Consider the following 25,618-nt stretch of genomic DNA (forward strand, 5'->3'; position numbering starts at 1 on the left):
TATTTCCACGATGCTGCAATGTCTGGTCAACAAGGATTTGGGAAGACTGTAGGCTGAAACAGATGCAAGAATCACTGTTAGGTCTCCAGTGACCCATTAGATAGTATGTGAGCCACTGTAAGGAATTTCAATGATGGAAGCAATTGGCACACTTGTCTCTGGAGCATCTGGTACCAATTCTGCCTGCAGCATTGCCATTCCACCATACTGGAATCAACCTCTTGGGGATGCTGCTGCAGATGAAAAACAGGAATCAATGGACAATATTTCACACTAACTATCTCACCTGATACGCTGTCATCAAGTCTGTGCTGACTAGCAAAGTTCCAGAAATGCCAAGTTCCTTGTAAAAGGCATCACTTGAAGCACAGAGCACCCTGTGTGATGATCTCTGGCTGTGAAAAAGTGTTCCAATCAAGACTAGTATCAGGTGTAATTTCACCTTGCTCACAGCTGAATGGTATCAATAATGTTTTAATAGGAGTTTAGCAGATATACTCTCAATGTAAGTTGATGTTGAACAGAGAGACTGGGATACAATACCATTCATCATGACATTCACATACAATACAGTGAAGCAAGACACTACAGGCTTCAAACCACTCTTTGTGCTCTGCAGTCAAGAGGCCAAAATGACAGTGGATACACTGTTCCAGTTTCAAATGGATGACACTCAGGATGACTAGTTGAGGTATTTCAGCACCAGAACTGAAGAAGCAAGGCAGCTGGCTCACATACAGAACCTGGATGCTCCTGGAGAAAGACTGAGGGCACTATAATGTCAATCACAGCCCTGGAGACTTGGTATGTGTTTTTACACCTGTGCTGAAAATGGGGCTACTGCAAAAGTTAATAAAGTGCTAGATTGGGCTGTATCATAGCCTTTGTTGCTTGATAGATGTCACATATGAAGTCAAGAATTATGACCCTTCATCAAGAAGGCAAAAGCACAGAGATTTCACACATGTTCTCCATATGAAGCCCAACTACAGTCTAGAGGTGCAAATTGACAATGGGAGGTTCAAGGAAATTGAAGACCCACTCGGTGATTGCAAAGCTTTAATGGAGGGACTACCTTTGATATGCATCATAGTGAAGAGGATTTAACAACATGAACTGAATCTGAGAATCCCACCAACACTGCCATACAGAGGACCATTGTCAAGATTTACATCCAATGTGCTGCAATCAGCTCCAATGAGAACTTCTGAAACAACAGTTCACTGTTTCTTCAGGAGAGCGAGCAATGCTATGAGCTGTGGTGTATGTAATGTGGTCTAGAGATTAGCATCATTGGATGATGTGCTGTAGGTAGTTAGTTCAAACCCAACTGGTTATTTGTATTTAGGATTTATCATTTCTGGAAAGTTCTTGAAATATCATGTATCTGTAATGTTTGTGTATTTGATGTTTTTGGACTTGACTGTGGTTTCGACATGACAGTATGTGTAAAAATATGATGTATTTCATATGAATACATTGCTGTTTGCATTTTGTATGATCAGATTAATTTTGAAGTTACTTGGCATGAAACTATGTAAATCTTATTTTATGTCAATTTTGTTAAGCTTAAGTAAACAATATGTATCAAAAAATCTAAATAATGTCTTTGCCAATGATGTTCTTCAACTATAATCACTGATCTCCCTCTCTTGCATTTGGTAGGAAGAGTAATCATCAATGAGAGTTTTGTGAAGTTAGTTGTAAAGCTACAACAGGTTTCTCTGAGGACATGATGAATACTCAGAATTATGTAACCCGTCTGAGCAGATAAATATCATATTAATGTGCAAGTTATGTAATATTTGTGATCCAGTTGTCTGAGCATTCTAAAATGCAGAGGTGTAAAGGAACAAATTATTATTATTTTGTAGCTGAGGTGACCCAACAAATCAGAACATCTATAAAAATTACAGATTTAGTCATACAGGAAAATTCAAGACCATCATACCCCAGAGATGAACACAATGAATCCAAAATAAAAACCAGATAATTAACAAAATTCTACATTTAACAAAGTGGGCATGTTGTTCAATTATATTTGAAACTGACAAACTTCCATGCAGTGAATATGTCATGAGATAGATATTCATTAGTGAAAGAGCATATTACAGAGTGCAATAAATTTTGACATAGGAAAGGGTATTCATTGCACACATATATAAATTTATGAAACTCTGCACTACAGAAATGCTGCATCTATCAAGTTTTCTCATCACTGAAGTAACAGATAATATTCTTACCAGACTGCCCACTGTCTATACTGTGTGAACTCTGTGAAGTTCCATCCCAGTGAGAGGTAGAATTATGTATAACAGTACTTCTGTGTTTTCTCTTCACTGAGCTGCTCTCTAGAAATAAATAAATAAATAAATTGTGAAATGTGTTATGCTATAAGAATTAATAGCTATTGTGTCATATGAAATTTTTCTCACTACAAATAATAGTATTTAGTTGATTATGTAATGAATGCAATAATTAATAAAGTATTTTGACATTGTATTTCTTGTTAAAACTTATTTAAACCTTCTGTTCTAACTCCAGTGTTATGAGAATTACTCATCTTTCCTCACGTGCTTGTGTTTGTTTGAAGAAGGGCGAAATGAGGAGGAGAAGATAAAACATATGCATACAGATACGCCCATCCACACTTGATTTCTCAAAATAAACAATTTGTTTAACAAAAGAATGCAATTCTTAATCAGTCTAACAATATATATTCTGTATGTAATAGCTGGTGGATCTGGGGTGTAGGGAGACTTCACACGGTGCCAATCAAGCAGCCTGAAATTCCAATTACTTTATTACGACCCTCCACCATGGCTCAGTACAGGAAGTGGCAGCATGACTGAGACATTCAGCAGCCTCCTGCATATTGTCACCTCACAACGTTGACAGAGTGCAGCATCAGGTAGGGAGTGGCTCATGACACAACTGCTCCATGCATTCATGGCCAGCAATGGCCGCTTGTGTTGTGCCATGGCTCATACACCCTATGCTCTCCAGCAGATGGAAGGCAGGTGACATTATGGCAATGACCCATTACTGTACACTAATGCCTGGCAACGTGCTTTCCAGATCTGAAGCCAAATGTGGTGATGGCTCCAGGTGCTGTGGTTTCAGGTTAGTCTGCCCTGATGCAGAGTTAAACTGTAGAGCCCAAGCATCACAGTGTCATGGTGATAGAGCTGTGCTACTAACAGAAGTGACTTAAGTGTTAAATTGCTAGGTATTTATATGCATCTGAGCTGTGCCTGCTTAGGCTTTGCTGTGCCTTATGGCACATATCTAAACATTTTGGTTGAATGGTAGTTTCCTAGTCCAGCTGGTAGTCTCTGACCAATAATGCAGGATGACAAAGAAATTTGCAGGGAGTCCATTACTTGTTCTCAGATGGCAGATGCAGATGTGAATGGGTTACTATATGCCTGGTGCACAGTATGGTTTCCTCTCTCAAGGTGATGTGACGTGATTTATAAAAACCTTGATGATGAGTATGCCTGCCCTCAAGTTTTCATGCCATCCAACATTGGGATGATGGCACATCAAAATGTCCCACAAATCTGGATATTCCATGATTGTACCAGTTGACCAAATGGAGACACACAATGAAGCTCATTCCAAACTGTCAGGCACTGATAATGCTGTCTCACATGTGTATGCAGCTTCTCTTTGTTCTTTACTGTACCCACTCAAAATCTGATACTGTTCACACCCATTAAATGCCCTGCCTGGCCTGGTAACAACACCAAACATGAATAACACTAATGCACTCTTCTGGTCAATCTACCTGTCACTGAGAACTGCTGCTCTAACAATTTACATACCCACCAATGGTGTGTAAATATACAAAATTACATTGTCATCTGACTACGTATTCTGGGAGCCTCACAACTTTGTCTGGTGTTGTACATGTATCTGGACTCTGAAAACTTTAACTTGGCTCGATGAGTTACCCCAAAGATAAACCCACATGAAATTATGGAATGGAATGCTAGCTTGTTTTACTTTCAAATTACTTACATCTGACTACATGTGCAGTGAAAATAAAGATTTTCTTAGGTACTTTAGTAGTTCTGTTGTATGCTCCTCCAAACTGAATTTACTGTCAAGTTGCAGACCAAAGAATTTAACAGTTTAAAGCTCTTCCATCTGCTTGTCATCAGAATTTGTGTACACTGTGAGAGGAAACCTCCTAAAAGCCCTCAACTGCATTTAATGTCTCTTTCCAAAGTTTAGTGACAAAATATTGGTTAGGGACCATTTGTTAATGACAATTTAAATTTCATTAACTTATTTTTCAAAAACTGTTATTGTTTTGATGATTATTGCAATGTTTATATCCCCTAAAAACAAAACAGACTTGGCATCTAGTAATGTTATTGGTGAAATGTCAAATCTTTACAACACCACATGTAATTAGTTACCCAGTGGATGCTGATGGATAGCTCAATACAGGAAACTTTCTTACTGACATACTACTGGTATGTTTCCCACCAATTTGTGTCATTTCCTGTTACACCATAATATTCTAATATGCTTAAATGGATATTGTGGTTTACACATTAAAATGCTTTTCACAGATAAAAAGAGGTACCTCTAGCCTGTAATTTATGGTCTAGTCCATATGTACATTCTTGCTGTATATGTAAATAGCTTTCTCAATATTGGAACCCCTTAGAAATCTAAACAGTGACATTATATTATTTGTAGTCTGAGGGTTAGTTGTATATCACCTTTTCTAAAATTTCAATGGATATGGTAAAAGTGGAACTGTACAGAAATTTGATGATATCTCTTTATCTTCTTTCTTATTCTGGGGCTCAACTTCTTCTGCATATTTAAGCCAATTGGGAAACATTCCAGTGATAGACAACTGATTACACAAATAGCTTAATATGGTGACCATAGCTCCAGCAACCTTTGATTTTAAAGATTTTATGATGGAATTTACTAGTTATGGTGTACTCATGTTACTGAATGGTCTGAATAGTCCATGGCAGTGAATACTGAACCCAACAATCCCATAGTTTCAGTAATAGTTATGAAATGCTTGTTAAAAAGATTCACACCACTGCACACATCTATTTCCAGTGTATCATTTACTCTTAGAGCTAGCTGCTACTCCCCATCTCTGGTTTTACCAGTCTCCTCCCTCACTGTATGCCATATTGTCCCTCTTTTGCAATCTGATGTGAGCATCTGTATTTCATTATGCATTTGCTGTGATTACTATCTTCAATATTTTGCAATACTCATTATAATAAGATATAGTGTCAGTATCAGAGCTGTTTCTGACTAGGCTTTTTGTAGACTTTGGTCTACTCTGTGTTGCCTTTGTAGGAAAATTGTTTTCAGAGAAGATAATGCCACCATTAATAAATGTGTTGTATTTTTCACTCATCTCATGAGCAATGTATATGTCACTTCAGTTCATGTCTTTGAGGAGTTTGCTACACTAATTAATTTTTATCTTAGTACATTTTTATCCAGATCAGTAGCAACATTTAACATATGGGACCACACTACGTGGTATAAATAGTCATTTTATACTGGTATTCATTAGACCTTTCTATAAATACATTACCAAAGGCTGTTTTTGAGCTATTAGCTACTGTAGTTGGGAAGTTCGCTGTAGGAATGAAGCTGATTGACAATGCTACTGGCTGTAATAAATTATTACTGAAATAATTTCTACAACAGTATATTAAAATCACTTGCAACCACAATTTTTTTCTTTTTTTTAATTATTACTGATAAATAGGCCAATATATCCTCAATGTGATTTAAGAGAAGATTAAAATAATATGCAGGAGCTCAGGATACACTTACTACTATAAAGCATTTATTATGAAATTAAATTTCTGTTGAACATACTTACATATGCTGTTCCAAGTAAAAATTATTTATTTCTATACTCTTAAGAATATGAACATTCCTGATGAATGTGCCACTCCTTCTTCATTTGTGCTTTACATTAGTGAGATGATAAACTAAATCCTGCAACACTTGACATATCTGTACCAGTGGCCATATGAAGTTCAGAATGGCAGTTTATGTAAACTGAGTTTGAAGATTCTAAATCATCAGTGCAAGTAAGTATGTCATTGTTTTTTGATTCTCAGTCATAGAATATTCTAATGCAAGCACTAACAGAGACATAAGTGGATCAAAATAAAATTTGCAATGATTGCTGAAAAGTTTCAAATAATGTCTGATTGTACTGATGGAGTATGCTAGAATTATTCTGTTTGACTTCTTTCTCAAGCTGAATGTTTGTTTCAGTTCAAATCTCTCTTAAAATATGGTTTTCCTCTTGTCCTCCCTACCCTAAAAATATGCTACTCTGACCCCTGTAACAACTGGTATTTTACTACTCATGACATTGCCTCCCACCCTCCTTAGGTTTTCTGCTGTTAGCAAAGCCAGTTTACCCTTTCCTTTCCTGTTGGTGCAAAAGCTATTTCTAGTATAATTGCATCTGCTGATTGAATTAACAGGGACCACACAAATGTGTAATCCTACACTCAACATAAGCAGCTGTTCCGACTCACAATTATCTCCTCTGGCAGAAGAGTTCAAATGTGGTTGATCATGATATCTCAAACCAGATACAAATTAAACACTGGTATCTCCTTACACTGATACTATCTTTATCAGGTCACACTCAATACTGTACTCAGGATCTCTGTCAGTACTATTACCCACCCCATCCACTACAACCATGGCATTTTCTTTGGTGAACTCTTACAGAGTGATCCTATATCCTCTGTCACCTCAGACAGACCAACACCAAGTTGAATAAAATTGTTGACCTGGTATTCTGATAATAGTTCATCTTTTAGTAGTTAGCATGTGCAGGAAATGAAGTTTATGTGGTAGAAGTAAAGATTAATAGAGACTTTTCCAAGCAAGCAACAACCAACAAAAAGTGATAAGTGATGCACTCAACTATAAGAATACATTATTCCAGTTTTTCCCAGTTTGTTCAGCATACAGAATGATTTTTTGTAGTCATCTCACCTTTCAACTCCACCTCAATCCCTATCTGTAATAATTAATGTAATATAACATTAAAATTGGAGAGGGAGAAACTGACCTTTTTAAATGATAGAAATAATTTGTTAAACCGTAACATTCCCATTTACCTCCACAGTAGTCATCGTGTGCAGTCTGAGGAGGAGTGTTGCCTCTTATACTACTTTCCCATGATGCCACTGCACTATCAACAGATGGCAAAGCTGAACAAAACTGTCTTCCATGGATCAAACCTTCTGCTTGAATTTCAATAAGAGGACTTTCTGAAAAAGTATTCTATATATTACTATTTTAACCAACAGGTAAATATTATTTTGTATTACATTGATAAAAATAATGCTCCTAAAATAGTTGTAGAAAACTTTTAAAAACAAATTATCTGGCTCTATGTATAAGTTTAGGTGCTTGAAATGAACCATCTGTTAAATGTGACTTGAAATTTTATCATCATTAGTAAGCAGTTCTGTTTATTTGCTTTAATATTTTACAATGCATATTTACACATAGATACTCACTACATCTGTAGATTCTACATCTGTGGGCTAATAGACAAATAAATCCAAATAATCAAAATAAAAATCACTATTAACACCTATGAGAAATTAAAATTTTGCACTAGTCTGGGATTTGTATCTGAGCAACTACATGCAAAGAGAATTTCTTCTAACAATGGATACTCCATGTTGGAAGGTCAACAATATTAGGAAAAGGATAGATTACTTCTCAGTGTATACATGAGCTGTTGAGTTACAGACAGGCACAAGAAAATGTGTGCCCTTTTTTTGCTGAAGAAGGCTATGGCCAAAGCCATAAAGTGTAACAGTCTTTTTGTTGTACCTGTCTGCAACTCAATAGATTATCTCTATGGTGAGTAGCAATCTACTCTTTTTTACTATTAAAAACAATCTTGATCACAATCGATTGAAACCAGTCACCGTAATAAATAAATTGTGATCAAGATTGTTTTTAATAGTAAATATTTGTAACAAATTGATCACTGTCACTCCCATAATGTATTCAAAAGTAATTAATATACTCTTTTACTAATATTGTTCTGATGGACCTATTCCAGCATGTAAAGTAGATCAGCTCATAGCTGTAACTTGTCACTTGTTTCTCTCCACTCCTGTCAGGCTACATATAAATTAATAAATTGTTCCAATTAGATTTAAGACTGAATCCAGTGCATTATTTTAAATTATTACAATTCCAATGTGGTGAATACTCTTGTAAAAAGTGCAACATCTCATTTTGGTTACAATCCTGAGACGCTGATTACATCAGATTCTCTGTCACTGATTTATTTGAGAGGTCTTATTCCTACTGCATTATAGGATAGCCCATGAAGATTTTCATAAAAATGACAAATATTAGTTTGAGTTGATTTGTGATGGCTCATTTGGAATTGTTCTGACTACTTAAGTCACATTTATGTGTAATAGCCTTGACTTAGCCTATACACTTTTAACTGCTCACCATCATTCAGCAGAACATGTTCTTATTTACAATGTAAGAAAACTTATTTACAAAGTCGTTATCTTGTGAATCAAACTACTGAACCTCACATACAGTCATTTCAGCTCTGTACAAAAAACATTTTATCAAACAGAATCAAGTCTGAAACACCATATAGTGACACCATGTGAACATGGAATGTTACTTGTAACTAATGCCATTTGATTGAAAGCAAACAGTAGTACTGTATTTGTGTGAAGATAACATAGAAAACATTACATTATGTTATGGCTATACATTTGATGGAATGATAGCAATAACTCCAATAACTGAAATCCTGATGAAATTAGTGTAAAGCAGTAATGTATTTTAGGGATGATAAAAATTGTTTGGACAACATAAGAAATCATATCACAGACAAATGGTGTCAATAACTCCTATATTCCTAGGGAAAATAAATAATATTTTCTACATAGTTTACCAGCTTGCCAAGTGAATACAGGACTTCAAAGCAGTTCCAGTGCTAACAAGTGAGGCTGTGTTTGAGAGGAGTTCTGCTGTCTTGTTTTTAGTTTTATGTGATTTTCCTAGATCATGTATGCCAGGATGACTTCTTTGAAAGACTATGAGTGTGATTCCACCCCATTCTTGTCCAAACTGAGTTTATATTCTGTAGTGATCTTGTCATTAATGGGACATCTAGTCACTTAAAAAATGTAGTTCATCAGGATTAACATGGTATTTATTCAAGGCTCTCCAGTAGATGGCTCCATGTTTCAACTTGTTAGCTTGTAGCAATAAAAATTTAGAGAAGAAATCCAGTTCAGTGCACTATAGCATTAAAACTGAAATTTCACTATTAATTGCATACCAATATACTATTTAATGTGCTATACCAGGTTCTATTTCAGATTGCTGCTTCTTTACTACACAAGCACTGACATTTTTTTCTCTGTAAATAACAATACTTTGATTAAATTAAATATGTGTTACAGAGTATTTGTAACACAAACTAACTATTTTGTCTTTTTTATAAAAGAAATAGTCTATTTAACTTCATAGCTTGACATTGGATTCAACATGCTCACTTACGCGTAATACTCCTTTCCACTTTCAGAGTCACAGTATCTCCAGAACTCTGAAGAAGGGCAATTCCTTCGGATAGTGGTTTCCCTTGTAGTGACTGACCATTGATGGCTAATAAACGGTCACCAACATGCAATGCTCCTGTTTGTTGTGCTAGGCCACCTACCAACATAAATGAAGTAATGCAAAAGTCAATCTGGGATGAACATATCTTTCAGTAATGTGGAGTAACATGTAATAAAAGTTACTGCACAACAATATACAAATTTATACAAGGAGAGAACCCAAACCCAACTGAAAAAATTTTCGCGGTTGTTCAGGGATACTTTATGAGTCTTGTGGTATGAAGGGCCATAAAAATAATATTACTATGCAATAAAATCAATAACCAAAATAAAAACAATCTCTTTGGAAGTGTAGGTCTCTGCATATTTGTGACATAAAAATTTGGTGGTGTGTAGCATTGAATACTTTGTTGCTCCACCCCATTCACTGTAACGTGCTTGCTCAATTCTTAGAACACTGTCATGATGTTGCTGCTCCAACTAAGTCCACTCTTCAATGGTGGGTCATCTGAGGTCTTCAAGTGTGTGATGAGGATTTCCAGCAACTATGTACTGCAGGTTTCAACTGGTACCAGTTGTAGTCAGTTGTGTATATGTCAACAGATATCGAAGGCTACTCTATTTGAATCATTTTTATATTTGCCTTTTCCTCATATCTTACCATGCCAAGCTTCTCCTTTTGTCACCACCAAAGTCTAAAACTTTAATAGTAGTGGTGCATCAGAATATGGAACTGTATTAGTGGCAATATGAAAACACTGGCACATGATAATACTATGTATGTTCAGTTTATTCCCACAAAACATACATAATGTTGATAATACCAGTTACAATTCAAAAAATGAGTCTTGGTGTAAATGTGAATAAATACTCAATACTTGCTTAAATACATGTACAGTGATATTAGTTCAGTATCTGATTATTTCTATAGTATTCCTACATGACACACTTTACAATGTTCAAATAGTGTTTTGCCACTGTGAGTAACATAACCCGTGCTCTCATGAATACACTGGCCGATTGCCCTGTCCACCCTCACCTTTTTGCAGCAGCTTGCAACTTCACATTTCTTTTGTCAGTTACAAGAAATGGATAAACAGAATAATAATAATAATAATAATAATAATAAGAAGCAAAAATTACAAGCTTTGGCGAAACGACTTAGAAGATACAAAAAAAGTGAAAATAGAAGGAAACAAAACCAAACATTCAACACAAACCAAAAGAAATTTTACCAAACAATAGATAACACACACATAAAAATAGACAATCCACCAAACATAAGAGACATGGAACACTTCTGGAGCAGCATATGGTCAAACCCGGTACAACATAACAGGCATGCACGGTGGATACAAGCAGAAACAGATACATACAAGATGATACCACAAATGCCTGAAGTGATAATTTTGCAACATGAAGTCACCCGAGCAATTAATTCTACGCACAATTGGAAAGCCCCTGGAAATGATAAAATAGCAAATTTCTGGCTAAAGAAGTTCACCTCAACACATTCACATCTAACTAAATTATTTAACAGTTACATTGCAGACCCATACATATTCCCTGATACACTTACACATGGAATAACTTATCTGAAACCTAAAGATCAAGCAGACACAGCAAACCCAGCTAAATATCGCCCCATAACATGCCTACCAACAATCTACAAAATATTAACTTCAGTCATTACACAGAAATTAATGACACATACAACACAGAACAAAATTATAAATGAAGAACAAAAAGGCTGCTGCAAAGGAGCGCGAGGATGTAAGGAGCAACTGATAATAGATGCAGAGGTGACATATCAAGCTAAAACTAAACAAAGGTCTCTACACTACGCATACATTGATTACCAAAAAGCTTTTGATAGTGTACCCCACTCATGGTTACTACAAATATTGGAAATATACAAAGTAGATCCTAAATTGATACAGTTCCTAAACATAGTAATGAAAAACTGGAAAACCACACTTAATATCCAAACAAATTCAGATAATATCACATCACAGCCAATACAGATTAAGCGTGGAATATACCAAGGAGACTCATTAAGTCCTTTCTGGTTCTGCCTTGCTCTGAACCCACTATCCAACATGCTAAATAATACAAATTATGGATACAATATTACTGGAACATACCCACACAAAATCACACATTTGCTATACATGGATGATCTAAAACTACTGGCAGCAACAAATCAACAACTCAACCAATTACTAAAGATAACAGAAGTATTCAGCAATGATATAAGTATGGCGTTTGGAACAGACAAATGTAAGAAAAATAGCATAGTCAAGGGAAAACACAGTAAACAAGAAGATTACATATTGGATAACCACAGCGACTGCATAGAAGCGATGGAAAAAACGGATGCCTATAAATATCTAGGATACAGACAAAAAATAGGAATAGATAATACAAATATTAAAGAAGAACTAAAAGAAAAATATAGACAAAGACTAACAAAAATACTGAAAACAGAATTGACAGCAAGAAACAAGACCAAAGCTATAAATACTTATGCCATACCAATATTGACCTACTCATTTGGAGTAGTGAAATGGAGTAACACAGACCTAGAAGCACTCAATACACTTACACGATCACAATGCCATAAATATAGAATACATCACATACATTCAGCAACAGAAAGATTCACATTAAGCAGAAAGGAAGGAGGAAGGGGATTTATCGATATAAAAAACCTACATTATGGACAGGTAGACAATTTAAGAAAATTCTTTATAGAACGAGCAGAAACTAGCAAAATACACAAAGCAATCACTCATATAAATACATCGGCTACACCACTACAATTTCATAACCACCTCTACAACCCGTTAGACCACATAACATCAACAGATACGAAGAAAGTAAATTGGAAAAAGAAAACACTTCATGGCAAGCACCCGTATCATCTAACACAGCCACACATCGATCAAGACGCATCCAACACATGGCTAAGAAAAGGCAATATATACAGTGAGACAGAAGGATTCATGATTGCAATACAGGATCAAACAATAAACACCAGGTATTACAGCAAGCATATTATTAAAGATCCCAATACCACAACAGATAAATGCAGACTTTGTAAACAACAAATAGAAACAGTAGATCACATCACAAGCGGATGTACAATACTAGCAAATACAGAATACCCCAGAAGACATGACAATGTCGCAAAAATAATACATCAACAGCTTGCCTTACAACATAAACTTATAAAACAACACGTTCCCACATACAAGTATGCACCACAAAATGTACTGGAGAATGATAAATACAAATTATACTGGAACAGAACCATTATAACAGATAAAACAACGCCACATAACAAACCTGACATCATACTCACCAATAAAAAGAAGAAATTAACACAACTAATCGAAATATCCATACCCAATACAACAAATATACAAAAGAAAACAGGAGAAAAAATTGAAAAATACATCCAACTGGCTGAGGAAGTCAAAGACATGTGGCATCAGGATAAAGTTGACATCATACCAATTATACTATCAACTACAGGAGTCATACCACACAATATCCACCAGTACATCAATGCAATAGAGCTACATCCAAACGTATATATACAACTACAGAAATCAGTAATTATTGATACATGTTCAATTACCCGAAAGTTCCTAAATGCAATATAACACATACCATACAGTTAAAAGGAAGTGACGCCTGATCAAGGTCCGCGTCACTTTTCATTTTTAACCAGACTTAAAAACGTCTGAGAAAGTAAAGAATAATAATAAAGAGTGAATATAGAGTCAACCATGCTGTATTTTTGTGACTAATCATTTCATGTACCAATAACAATATTATGAAAATGATAATTGCTACTCACCATGTGGAGTAGGTGTTGAGTCACAGACAGGAACAACAAAAAGTCTGATATACATTTGAGTTTATAGGCCTTATTCTAAAGTAGAAAACACCCTCACATTCACACAAGCACAACTCACACACACATGACCACCTTCTCTGACCATTGAAGTCGGATTGCAAACAGCAACTACACCTGATGGGAGAAGCCATCTGTGGGTGGTGGGTGTAAGAGGCTGGGGTGGGGAGGGGAGGGATAGCAGGGTAGGGGGAAGGGAGGGGGTAGCTGTTGGATGTAAGGTACTGCTCCAATGATCAGTGTGATCACACAGCTCATAAGTAAGAGTGTGTGCAGTTTGGAACATGAGAGATAAACAGGAACGAAGAGAAAGAAAAGGATGGACTCTGAATAAAGTAATTCAAAAACAGCACTGGGTTGTAGGATGGAAGAAAAATCTCTAGGCAAAATCAAACAATGGAAAATCCAGGTTGGACTAATGACAATATTATGGAAATTGCTACTCATCATGTAGAGGAGACATTAATTTAGAAGAAGGTCTTTTGGCTGAGAGCTCAAATGTATAGTTACCCTTTTGTTGTGCCACTCTACAACTCAGTGTCTCCTCTATATGGTGAGTAGCGATCTATCTTTTTCATAATATTGTTGTAATTCCATCATGGATTTTCCATCATTCAATTTTGTCTGGAGGCTTTTCTTCCATCCCAAAACCTAATGCTGTTTTCCTTTGTTGCTATTCTCTATTCTCTGACACATTACTATACTCAATGGCTGTCTGTCCTTTTCTTTCTCTACTTTCCTGTATTTTGCCTGTCACCTTCCAAAATGTACATACCCTGACTTATGAGCCACACTGTGTCAACCTTCTCGCCGATGCACAGCACAAAGCTACGTGACTGCACTGACTGTCGCTGCAGCTTATCATCCACTCACCCCCTCCCAAAACAGCTATCTCCCCCCCCACCCCACCCCCAACCACCGCCAGCCTCTTACCCTGACCACCCACAGATTGCTTCCCCTATCAGGCACAGTTGTTGTATGCTGTCCAGCCTCAGTAGTAGATAGAGACAGTGGGCATGCCTGCATGTGTGCAAGTTGTGCTCGTGTGAAACTTCAGAAGGCCTTTTGCCAAAAAGCTCAAGTGTATAGCAGTCTTTGTTATGCCTGTCTGTGAATCAGTATCTCCTCTATCTGGTGACCAGCAATCTGTCCTTGTCATAATATTGGCGTTATTCCACCCAGGATTTTTCATTGTTTTATATGATATATCACATTTTTTGTATCCTGGTGTTTTTCAGAAAGACAAGGCACTACTTTTTGATATTGTAATTTGATGTGAAATAAAACTTTTCTGGCTTTCAATAGAGCTGCCATTTATAGCCTGTTTAGTAAAATTAGAATTATATATTAATACCTTCAGCTGTTGATGGGCATTGATATATACAAATTGGGACAGGTGGAAATGTGTGTCCAGACTGGGACTCAAACCCGCGATCTCCTGCCTACATGGCAGATGCTCTAACCATCTGAGCCACCAAGGGCACAGAGGATAGTGCGACTGCAGGGACTATCTTGTGCACACCTCCTGCAAGAACCACATTCTCAACTTATATGTCCACACACTACATTTGTAGTGTTCCTACCCAACACACTCATTACTCGTGGAAGACATTCTTACCACGTCCCATAAGAGTTTGGGTAATATGTGTGTATCCACGCAGAAGGAGAATATCATGGCCAGTATTGGCAGAACTATATACTTATAAGGATATGGCATTTGTTCTTTCTGACATATCAATATAAGTATGTACTACTGGCAATACTGGCTATGACCTTCATCTTCTGTGCGGATGCACACATATTGCTCCGAACTCTTACGGGACTTGGTAAGAATGTCTTCCACAAGTAATGAGTGTGTTGGGTAGGGACATTACGAATGAAGTGTGTAGACATATAAGGTGAGAATGTGGGCCTCACGAGAGGCATGCGCGAGGTAGTCCCTGCAGTCACACTATCCTCTGTGCCCTTGGTGGCTCAGATGGATAGAGCATCTGTCATGTAAGCAGGAGATCCTGGGTTCGAGTCCCGGTCGGGGCCACATTTTCACCTGTCCCCATTGATATATATTAACGCCCGTCAGCAGCTGAAGGTATTAATATACACTCCTGGAAATGGAAAAAAGAACACATTGACACCGGTGTGTCAGACCCACCATACTTGCTCCGGACACTGCGAGAGGGCTGTACAAGCAATGATCACACGCACGGCACAGCGGACACACCAGGAACCGCGGTGTTGGCCATCGAATGGCGCTAGCTGCACAGCATTTGTGCACCGCCGCCGTCAGTGTCAGCCAGTTTGCTGTGGCATACGGCGCTCCATCGCAGTCTTTAACACTGGTAGCATGCCGCGACAGCGTGAACGTGAACCGTATGTGCAGTTGACGGACTTTGAGCGAGGGCGTATAGTGGGCATGCGGGAGGCCGGGTGGACGTACCGCCGAATTGCTCAACACGTGGGGCGTGAGGTCTCCACAGTACATCGATGTTGTCGCCAGTGGTCGGCGGAAGGTGCACGTGCCCATCGACCTGGGACCGGACCGCAGCGACGCACGGATGCACGCCAAGACCGTAGGATCCTACGCAGTGCCGTAGGGGACCGCACCGTCACTTCCCAGCAAATTAGGGACACTGTTGCTCCTGGGGTATCGGTGAGGACCATTCGCAACCGTCTCCATGAAGCTGGGCTACGGTCCCGCACACCGTTAGGCCGTCTTCCGCTCACGCCCCAACATCGTGCAGCCCGCCTCCAGTGGTGTCGCAACAGGCGTGAATGGAGGGACGAATGGAGACGTGTCATCTTCAGCGATGAGAGTCGCTTCTGCCTTGGTGCCAATGATGGTCGTATGCGTGTTTGGCGCCGTGCAGGTGAGCGCCACAATCAGGACTGCATACGACCGAGGCACACAGGGCCAACACCCGGCATCATGGTGTGGGGAGCGATCTCCTACACTGGCCGTACACCACTGGTGATCGTCGAGGGGACACTGAATAGTGCACGGTACATCCAAACCGTCATCGAACCCATCGTTCTACCATTCCTAGACCGGCAAGGGAACTTGCTGTTCCAACAGGACAATGCACGTCCGCATGTATCCCGTGCCACCCAACGTGCTCTAGAAGGTGTAAGTCAACTACCCTGGCCAGCAAGATCTCTGGATCTGTCCCCCATTGAGCATGTTTGGGACTGGATGAAGCGTCGTCTCACGCGGTCTGCACGTCCAGCACGAACGCTGGTCCAACTGAGGCGCCAGGTGGAAATGGCATGGCAAGCCGTTCCACAGGACTACATCCAGCATCTCTACGATCGTCTCCATGGGAGAATAGCAGCCTGCATTGCTGCGAAAGGTGGATATACACTGTACTAGTGCCGACATTGTGCATGCTCTGTTGCCTGTGTCTATGTGCCTGTGGTTCTGTCAGTGTGATCATGTGATGTATCTGACCCCAGGAATGTGTCAATAAAGTTTCCCCTTCCTGGGACAATGAATTCACGGTGTTCTTATTTCAATTTCCAGGAGTGTATAATTCTAATTTCCTTCTAGACAGGTGCAGGTCATCAATGGTGTCTGTTCTTTCAGACATGTCCAAAAGAACAGACACCATATCCATATAAGTGCATAGTTCTGGTAATACTGACCATGACCCCCTTCTTCTGTGTGGATGCTCACATATTACCCGAACTCTTACAGTACTTGGTAAGAATGTCTTCCACGAGTAATGAGTGTGTTGGGTAGGGACACTACGAATGTAGTGTGTGGACATATAAGGTGAGAATGTGGGTCTCGCGGGAGGCATGTGCTAGATAGTCCCTGCAGTCACACTATCCTCTGTGCCCTCTGTGGCTCAGATGCTGCAGTGGATAGGCACTTGGTGCAGGGAGTGGCAACTGTCCCTTAACATAGACAAATGTAATGTATTGCGAATACATAGAAAGAAGGATCCTTTATTGTATGATTATATGATAGCGGAACAAACACTGGAAGCAGTTACTTCTGTAAAATATCTGGAAGTATGCGTGCGGAACGATTTGAAGTGGAATGATCATATAAAATTAATTGTTGGTAAGGCGGGTACCAGGTTGAGATTCATTGGGAGAGTGCTTAGAAAATGTAGTCCATCAACAAAGGAGGTGGCTTACAAAACACTCGTTCGACCTATACTTGAGTATTGCTCATCAGTGTGGGATCCGTACCAGATCGGGTTGATGGAGGAGATAGAGAAGATCAAAAGAAGAGTGGCGCATTTTGTCACAGGGTTATTTGGTAACCGTGATAGCGTTACGGAGATGTTTAATAAACTCAAGTGGCAGGCTCTGCAAGAGAGGCGCTCTGCATCGCGGTGTAGCTTGCTGTCCAGGTTTCGAGAGGGTACGTTTCTGTATGAGGTATCGAATATATTGCTTCCCCCTACTTATACCTCCCAAGGAGATCACGAATGTAAAATTAGAGAGATTAGGGCGCGCACGGAGGCTTTCAGACAGTCGTTCTTCCCGCGAACCATACGCGACTGGAACAGGAAAGGGAGGTAATGACAGTGGCATGAAAGTGCCCTCCGCCACAAACCGTTGGGTGGCTTGCGGAGTATAAATGTAGATGTAGATGTAGATGTAAGCAGGAGATCCCAGGTTTGAGTCCCAGTCGGGGCACACATTTTCACCTGTCCCCGTTGATATATGTCAATGCCCATCAGCAACAGAAGGTATTAATATATAATTCTAATTTCATTCTAGATGGCTGCAGGTCCATATAAGTATATGTTTAATAAAAGGTTAAATTTTGAATGAAATGGGAAATCTATGAACATCACTGTGATCAGAAAAGTTTGGGCTGTAATATTATCAAAATAGATTTTAGAAACATGAGATGGTTAAAAAATGGATGGTTCCTTTAGACTGGATCTTAATTAATAACTTTTGAGGTATGGAGTTTTGAGATTAACCAATTAATTACACTGAATCAGGAACAGTTAGTTTTCAGAAGTAACTAGGTGTTGGTGCTTAAACTGCAATTTTGACACATGTACTTTTCCGTAGCAATGAACTGACAGTATCCTCAAATCATGATATCTCATGGTCAACACAACTGCACAGTGTGGTGTCACCGCCAGACACCACACTTGCTAGGTGGTAGCTTTTAAATCGGCCGCGGTCCGTTAGTATATGTCGGACCCGAGTGTCGCTACTATCAGTGATTGCAGACCGAGTGCCGCCACACGGCAGGTCTAGTCTAGAGAGACTCCCTAGCACTTGTCCCAGTCATACAGCCGACTTTGCTAGTGATGGTTCACTGCCTACATACACTCTCACTTGCAGAAACGACAGTTTAGCATAGCCTTCAGCTACATCATTTGCTACGACTAAGCAAGGCGCCATATTCAGTAACTATAATTACTTCAAGAATGTATTCTGAACAGATAATATTGTGAAGCATGTACCATCAAGAGTGACATTCATCATTGATGTATTAAAGTTAAGTATCAAACTAATTACGTCAGCTTTCTGAATTCTAATTCCGTGTCATGTTCCAGACCTCACGTCAGTGTAGTCCGTCCCTCCTCACACCAGCCTGCGTGAGGTAAAATGTGTGCATTTCGGCCTCCTCTCATAACATGGTGTTGGCTCTTCTGCCAACACAACACACAGACTACCCAAGCATGCCTTCTGTTGCACCCAAATTTTCAACTAATGCACACACTACTGACATAGTGCCCCTAACCATTATCCTGATTACTCACAGTCTTTCATCAGTTCCTGAAAGAGGTCATGCATAGTGTGCATCTGCACTGAAGGGATCATTAGCCAGTCTTACTTTTATTATATATGTGGTACTTGCTTTTTCAGACATGTTCAAAAGAACAGACACCATTCTGATCCTGCAGCCATTGTAAATCAAGACACAGAGGAATTAATGACATTTATATGCTAGTGAGCATTGATTTATATCAGTGGGGGAAGTTGAAAATTTGTGCCAGACTGGGATTTGAACCTGATCACTATGCAGATGCTCTGTTCACTAAGCCATTCACACATAGTGATCATCACAACTGCACGGCCTACCCTAGCATGCCTCCCATCAGACCAAAACTCTCAACGTATCCACATACTACTGATGCAGTACCCCTGCCCAATATACTCATTACTCACAGTGTCCCACCAATTCCTGTAAGAGTTAATGCATGGTGTACATTTGCACAGAAGGAATCACTAGCCAACCTCACCTTAATTATGTGTCTGGTGTCTGTTTTGACTCAAACTCTTATGAGAATCAGTGAAATGCTGCGAGTAATGAGTATAGTGGGCAGGGGCACTATATTAGTACTCTGTGGATAAGATGGAATTTGGGTCTGACAGGAGTCATACTTAGTTGGTGCATGCAGTTGTGATGACCATTGTATCTGGATGGCTTAGTGGTCAGAGCATCTGCCTAGTGAATAGGAGACCAAGGTTCGAATCCTGGTCTGGCACAAATTTTCAACCTCCTCGTTAATATAAATCAATGGCCTCTAGCAGCTAAATGTCATTAATTCCTTTGTGTTGACAATTTTTGGTAGTTATGATAAAGGCTTAGTGAGAGGTGTCAACGGCATGCCCATGGTTGAATTAAGCATGCTCACACTATGTGATCAAAAGTATCTGGACATCTGGCTGAAAATGACTAACAAATTCATGGCGCCCTCCATTGGTAATGCTGGAATTCAATATGGTGTTGGCCCACCCTTAGCCTTGATGACAGCTTCCACTCTTGCAGGCATATGTTCAATCACTTGCTGGAAGGTTTCTCAGGGAATGGCAGCCCATTCTTAACAGAGTGCTGCACTAAGGAGAGGTATTAATGTCAGTTGGTGAGGCCTGGCACCAAGTGGGCATTCCAAAACATCCCAAAAGTGTTCTATCGGATTCAGGTGAGGACTCTGTGCAGACCAGTCCATCACAGGGATGTTATTGTCATGTAAAGACTCTGCCACAGGCCGTGCATTATTAACAGATGCTTGATTATGTTGAAAGATGCAATCGCCATCCCTGAATTGCTCTTCAACAGTGGGAAGCAAGAATGTGCTTAAAACATCAATGTAGGCCTGTTCTGTGATAGTGCCATGCAAAACTTTATGGGGTGCAAACCCCCTCCATGAAAAACATGACCATACCATAACACCACCACCTCCGAATTTTACTGTTGGCACTACACACACAGGCAGATGACAGTCACCGGGCATTTGTCATACCCACACCATGCCATCAGATCGCCACATTGTGTACCTTTATTTGTCACTCCACACAACCATTTTCCACTGCTCAATCATCCAATGTTTACACTCCTTACACCAAGCAAGGTGTCATCTGCCATTTACTGGCACGATGTATGGCTTATGAGCAGTCCCTCGACCATGAAATCCAAGTTTTCTCACCTCCCACCTAACTGTCATAGTACTTGCAGTGGATCCTGATGCAGTTTGGAATTCCTGTGTGATGGTCTGGATAGATGTCTGCCTATTACATATTACGAACCCCCTCAACTGTGGGTAGTCTCTGTCAGTCAACAGACAAGGTCAGCCTGTACGCTTTTGTACTATATGTGTCCCTTCACATTTCCACTTCACTATCACATCAGAAACAGTGGACCCAGGGATGTTTATGAGTGTGGAAATCTTGGATACAGATGTATGACACATGTGACACCCAGTCACCTGACCACGTTTGAAGTCCGCGAGTTCCGCGGAGCACCCCATTCTGCTCTCTCACAATGTCTAATGACTACTGAGGTCGCTGATATGGAGTACATGCCAGTAGGTGGCAGCACAATGCACCTAATATGAAAACTGTATGTTTTTGGGGGTGTCCAGATACTTTTTATAACAAAGTGTACATTTCATATTAAGTTGAATTCTGCCTTTGGTGTAAGGTGTTCTTGAAGTGGGTGTTCTGTTTTCACGTATTATCATCTTGAAAGAAAAACTCCTCTGCTAAACGTTGGCTGTAAGGCTGAAAAATTAATACAATACTGCATAACCCTCAAATTATCCTTGATAGTGATGAGAAGCAGCTAACATCTATAGATAATAGTGACCCAAAACATCACTGATCTACATTGTTGTTGTACGCTTGGGACTGCACATCTGAGATATACATTGGTCTGCCCACCTCCACTCTTCAATGATGATTATAGACATTTGCACTCATCAATGAAGAGAAATTAATGCCATTGATCGAATTTCAATCCTGGATGATCCCTTACCCACTTTCTTCATACATCACAGTGGTGGGAGGTTTGTACCATTGTTTGTGATGGATGTGTGTAGGATAAATTGATTGTGTGGAGCCAGCTACATACAATAAAGGTTGAAACAGCCCTCCCATCTACCACTGAAAAGTTAGTGTGCAGTTCATCTGCAGATATTGGTAATGTGCTGGTGTTGTCAACCATAGGTGACCACTGTGAGAAAGCACTTCAGTATTTTATGTCTCACAATAACAGTTGAGTATTTGAATGATATTGCTGTTGTGTATACCAATCTCACAGGCAGCTTCCCAGGCAGACAACACTTCTAGCCCTAAAGTGACAACATGTACTTGATTTAAGGTTGAAATCAACCTTTGTGGAATGTTGGCACACTGAACAGTGAAAACCCAAAGTGTATCATCCCAGTCATAGCTGGAGATACAGCAAACTACTGATCTGCAGTGAGGAAGGAGAGGGGGTGGGGGCCACTATGTAAACATGAGGGTGGTGCAAAAGCTTTTTGAGCAGTTTATGTATGACAGAGGTAGGGAATTTTGAAGAGCATGTGTACATCTGTCAGTGTGTAAATGGGTGGGTGTACACAAAAGCGTACATGTGCTTGCATGAGCATGCATACTGTAATCAATTAAACAGACTAAGGCAATAAAAAAGCATTAAACAATAATGAAGTTATTTGTATTTTCAAACAATCAGCATAGTATCAGTAGTAAACAGACCTTCAGTAAGATTTGTAATGTCAAGGTTAGTAAGCCTTTGCATCTTCGCATAGTCTGACAAAGCCACATTGGACAAGAACTGCATTATAAAGTAAGGTAATAGAGTAAGCCAAATTATTTCTAATCTGAGCTACTACTGAACATCAAAAGATATGCAAATCTTGCAACACATCATATTTGACACATGTTCAGATAAGAGGGACATATTGTTTCACTGATAAGACAATTAATGCAGTAAGGAAATCAGGAACTGTGTTTTCACTCACCAGCACTAAGGGCAGATATTGTTATTGGATCAAGCGGCTCTTCACTGCCAGCTATAGTTATTCCAAGAGGTCCTCCATGTCTCACTAACTCAACAGTGTAAACAACGCTCTTGATGTCTGCAATATCTGACAACAATCATTATTCTCTTTCTGAACTGTACCACACATAATAGACATAAGATCCATAATAATAAAAACTGTTTTATCTAACAGGAAACATTTTATCTAACAGGAAACATGATCTGAATCCCATTAGTTTAATGTCATTACAGAAAATTACTGTGTTTACATAATTTAATGTAATTGATGCTAGATCTGATTCGTAATAAAAATTCCTGTAAGCAACAAATACAAAATACTAGAGTTCTTAAACACTAATTATTATGAACAATCAGCATTAACAGATGCTTCAACATTTTAAGAGCAACAGCTTTCTTTTCAGGTGGCCTTATATACAGTTACAATGTTTTCTGTCTAATGCAGTCTGAAGGTGAGAAAGAGTTTTGAAGTACTCATACTGTCAATGCAATAAAAAAATAATCAACAAAATGCAGCAACAATAAACTTTAATTTGAATCAGAAACATAGCAAAAAATATACCAAAACTATTAAAAAAGTGGTAGTACAGAAATTTCAATCTAGAGCAACAATCTGCTACTGCAAATAAAACTTTAGGCAAGCAATATAAAACTGTAGGCAATCGAAATCCTTACAATAAAAAAGCTATAAACATCTTATCCTTCATATCTCTGTAAAGGGATGTCAACATTCACACCTTTAGCTGTGCCTGAAATATTATTTTATCTTTAGAATGGAAAGTCCAATACATTTAGTAATGTGTAAATCCAGAATTAGGTGTACATGTTGTCATGGTCATCAGTCTAAAAACTGGCTCCATGCATCTCTCTAAACTAGTCTTTTCTGTGCAAGGCCCTTCACCTCTGCATAACTACTGCAGCTTATAGACATTTGAACCTGATTACTATACTCAAATCGTGGTCGCCCTCTACAGTCTTAACTCCCACATCCATAACTCTCTCACACTACCAAGTTGACAGTTCATTGATGCCTCAGGATGTGTCTGATCAATTGGTCCCTTCTTTTTCTCAAGTTGTGCCACAAATTTCATTCCTTACCAATCAGTTATGCACCTCCTCATTAGTCATTTGATCTACTGATATCATCTCTAACATTTTTCTGCATCACCACATTTCAAAAGCTTCAATTCTCTCCTTATCTGATGTCCACTTTTACCAGTTTTTCAATTCTTCTGTAAATTATTATAGCCAGTAATTTGCAACCCCGACTTATTAAACTGCTGCTTCAATAATATTTGCACCTGCCAGCACCTGATTTCTTTGGAATATGCATTATTACATTCTTCTTGAAGTAAAAGGATATTTTGCTTGTTCTATACAGGGTGACCATTAATAGAACTGACAGAATGCAGTGACAGATTTCTGACTGGAAATGGAGCCAAAAAGGTCCTATGAACTTGTGTATGGAAATGCACTGTTGCAACGGTAGATGACACTGATGAATTAAACTTCCTCTGATGACATGCTCTGTGTTCCTTATGTATTGAAGGCTGTATGATTGATGCATCATCCTGTAATCAGCAGAATTATCCAGTATTCCTGTCAGGAACAAACCAAGACTGTCTTTGTGTATGACCAAGTAGATGGAAATGGTCAAGAGGCAGCACAGCTATACCAAAACAAGTACCCTGACAGACATCAACTGCATCACATAGCATTTCAAGCCCTTTCTGGGCATTTGTGTGACCATGGGTCCTTTCAGACAGACAAATGTGCAGGGAGGTGCTGGACTGAGCATGCAGCACATTTGGAGGACCAGGTTCAACAGGATGTTGAGACAAACCCTAGTACGAGCTCCAGGGAACTGGTCTACCAACATAATGTAAGTCAAAGTACGACTATGTCAGCTTGTTCCCAAAATGAATATTGGACCATTTCTGATGCCTACAGTACAGTGTGTCAGTTCCACAGGCTACAACACAGAAGGAGACATGGCATGTAGTCAGAGAAACTTTCACTGGCCAGCGTCAGAGCCATCTAACGTGGCATCTATGCACTTCTGGACACATGCTCACAGGACCTTTCTTCCTTCATTTCCAGTCAGGAATCTGTCCCTGCAGTTAGTAGGTTTTATTAATGTTCACCCTATATATCTGGAATATGATACAGAACAGTGTCAAAATGGCTCTCTCAACGATCTTAATAATTCTAAAGGAATGTTGTATACACAAGGGGTCTGGTTTTGATTTAGGTGTTTCAGTCCTCTGTCAAACACTTCTCACTGTATCATATTTCTCATACCATCTTCATCTACTTCCTCTTCTATTTCTATAACATTGTCTTCACATTTCCTTTCTTTCTATAACTTTTCTATGTATCCATTCCACCTTTCAGCCTTCCCTTCTTTGTTTTGTACTGGCTTGCCATCTGTGCTTTTAGTATACACACAGTTGCCTCTCTTTTCACCAAAGGTTTCTTTAATTTTACTATAGGTGGCAACTATCTTTCTGTAAGTCATGCAAGCTTCTACAGCCTTTCATTTCTATTCTAGCCAATCCTGCTTTGCCATTTTGCACTTCTGGTCAACCTAATTTTTTAGACACCTGTGTACCCTTCATTTGCTGCATTTTGTGTTGTCCAAAGATTTCCAATGGTCCTTTATAATTTTTGCCTATTTGACCTTCTGTCACCTTTAGTATTTCATCACTCAAACATACCCAGTCTGCTTTTGCCGCATTTCTTTCTGCTGTTTCAGACAGTCCTCACCTAATGCTCTCTGAAATATTTCACTAT

The 25,618-nt window shown here is 39.1% G+C and overlaps 1 protein-coding gene across 1 annotated transcript in view; it reads right to left on the bottom strand.

Moving 5' to 3' along the window:
- The window catches only part of LOC126248080 (glutamate receptor-interacting protein 1), a 535,929-nt gene that overhangs the window by 92,221 nt on the left and 418,090 nt on the right, over positions 1–25,618 (bottom strand). The window contains exons 11-14 of the mRNA XM_049948737.1: positions 22,788–22,913; positions 9,586–9,741; positions 7,149–7,301; positions 2,244–2,351 (exon numbers count right to left, since the gene is read on the bottom strand). Of these exons, the coding sequence (XP_049804694.1) occupies positions 2,244–2,351; positions 7,149–7,301; positions 9,586–9,741; positions 22,788–22,913 (543 nt within the window). The remainder of the gene's footprint in view (positions 1–2,243; positions 2,352–7,148; positions 7,302–9,585; positions 9,742–22,787; positions 22,914–25,618) is intronic.

This window comes from Schistocerca nitens, chromosome 3 (genome assembly GCF_023898315.1).
Source record: "Schistocerca nitens isolate TAMUIC-IGC-003100 chromosome 3, iqSchNite1.1, whole genome shotgun sequence".
Lineage (NCBI taxonomy): Eukaryota > Metazoa > Arthropoda > Insecta > Orthoptera > Acrididae > Schistocerca > Schistocerca nitens.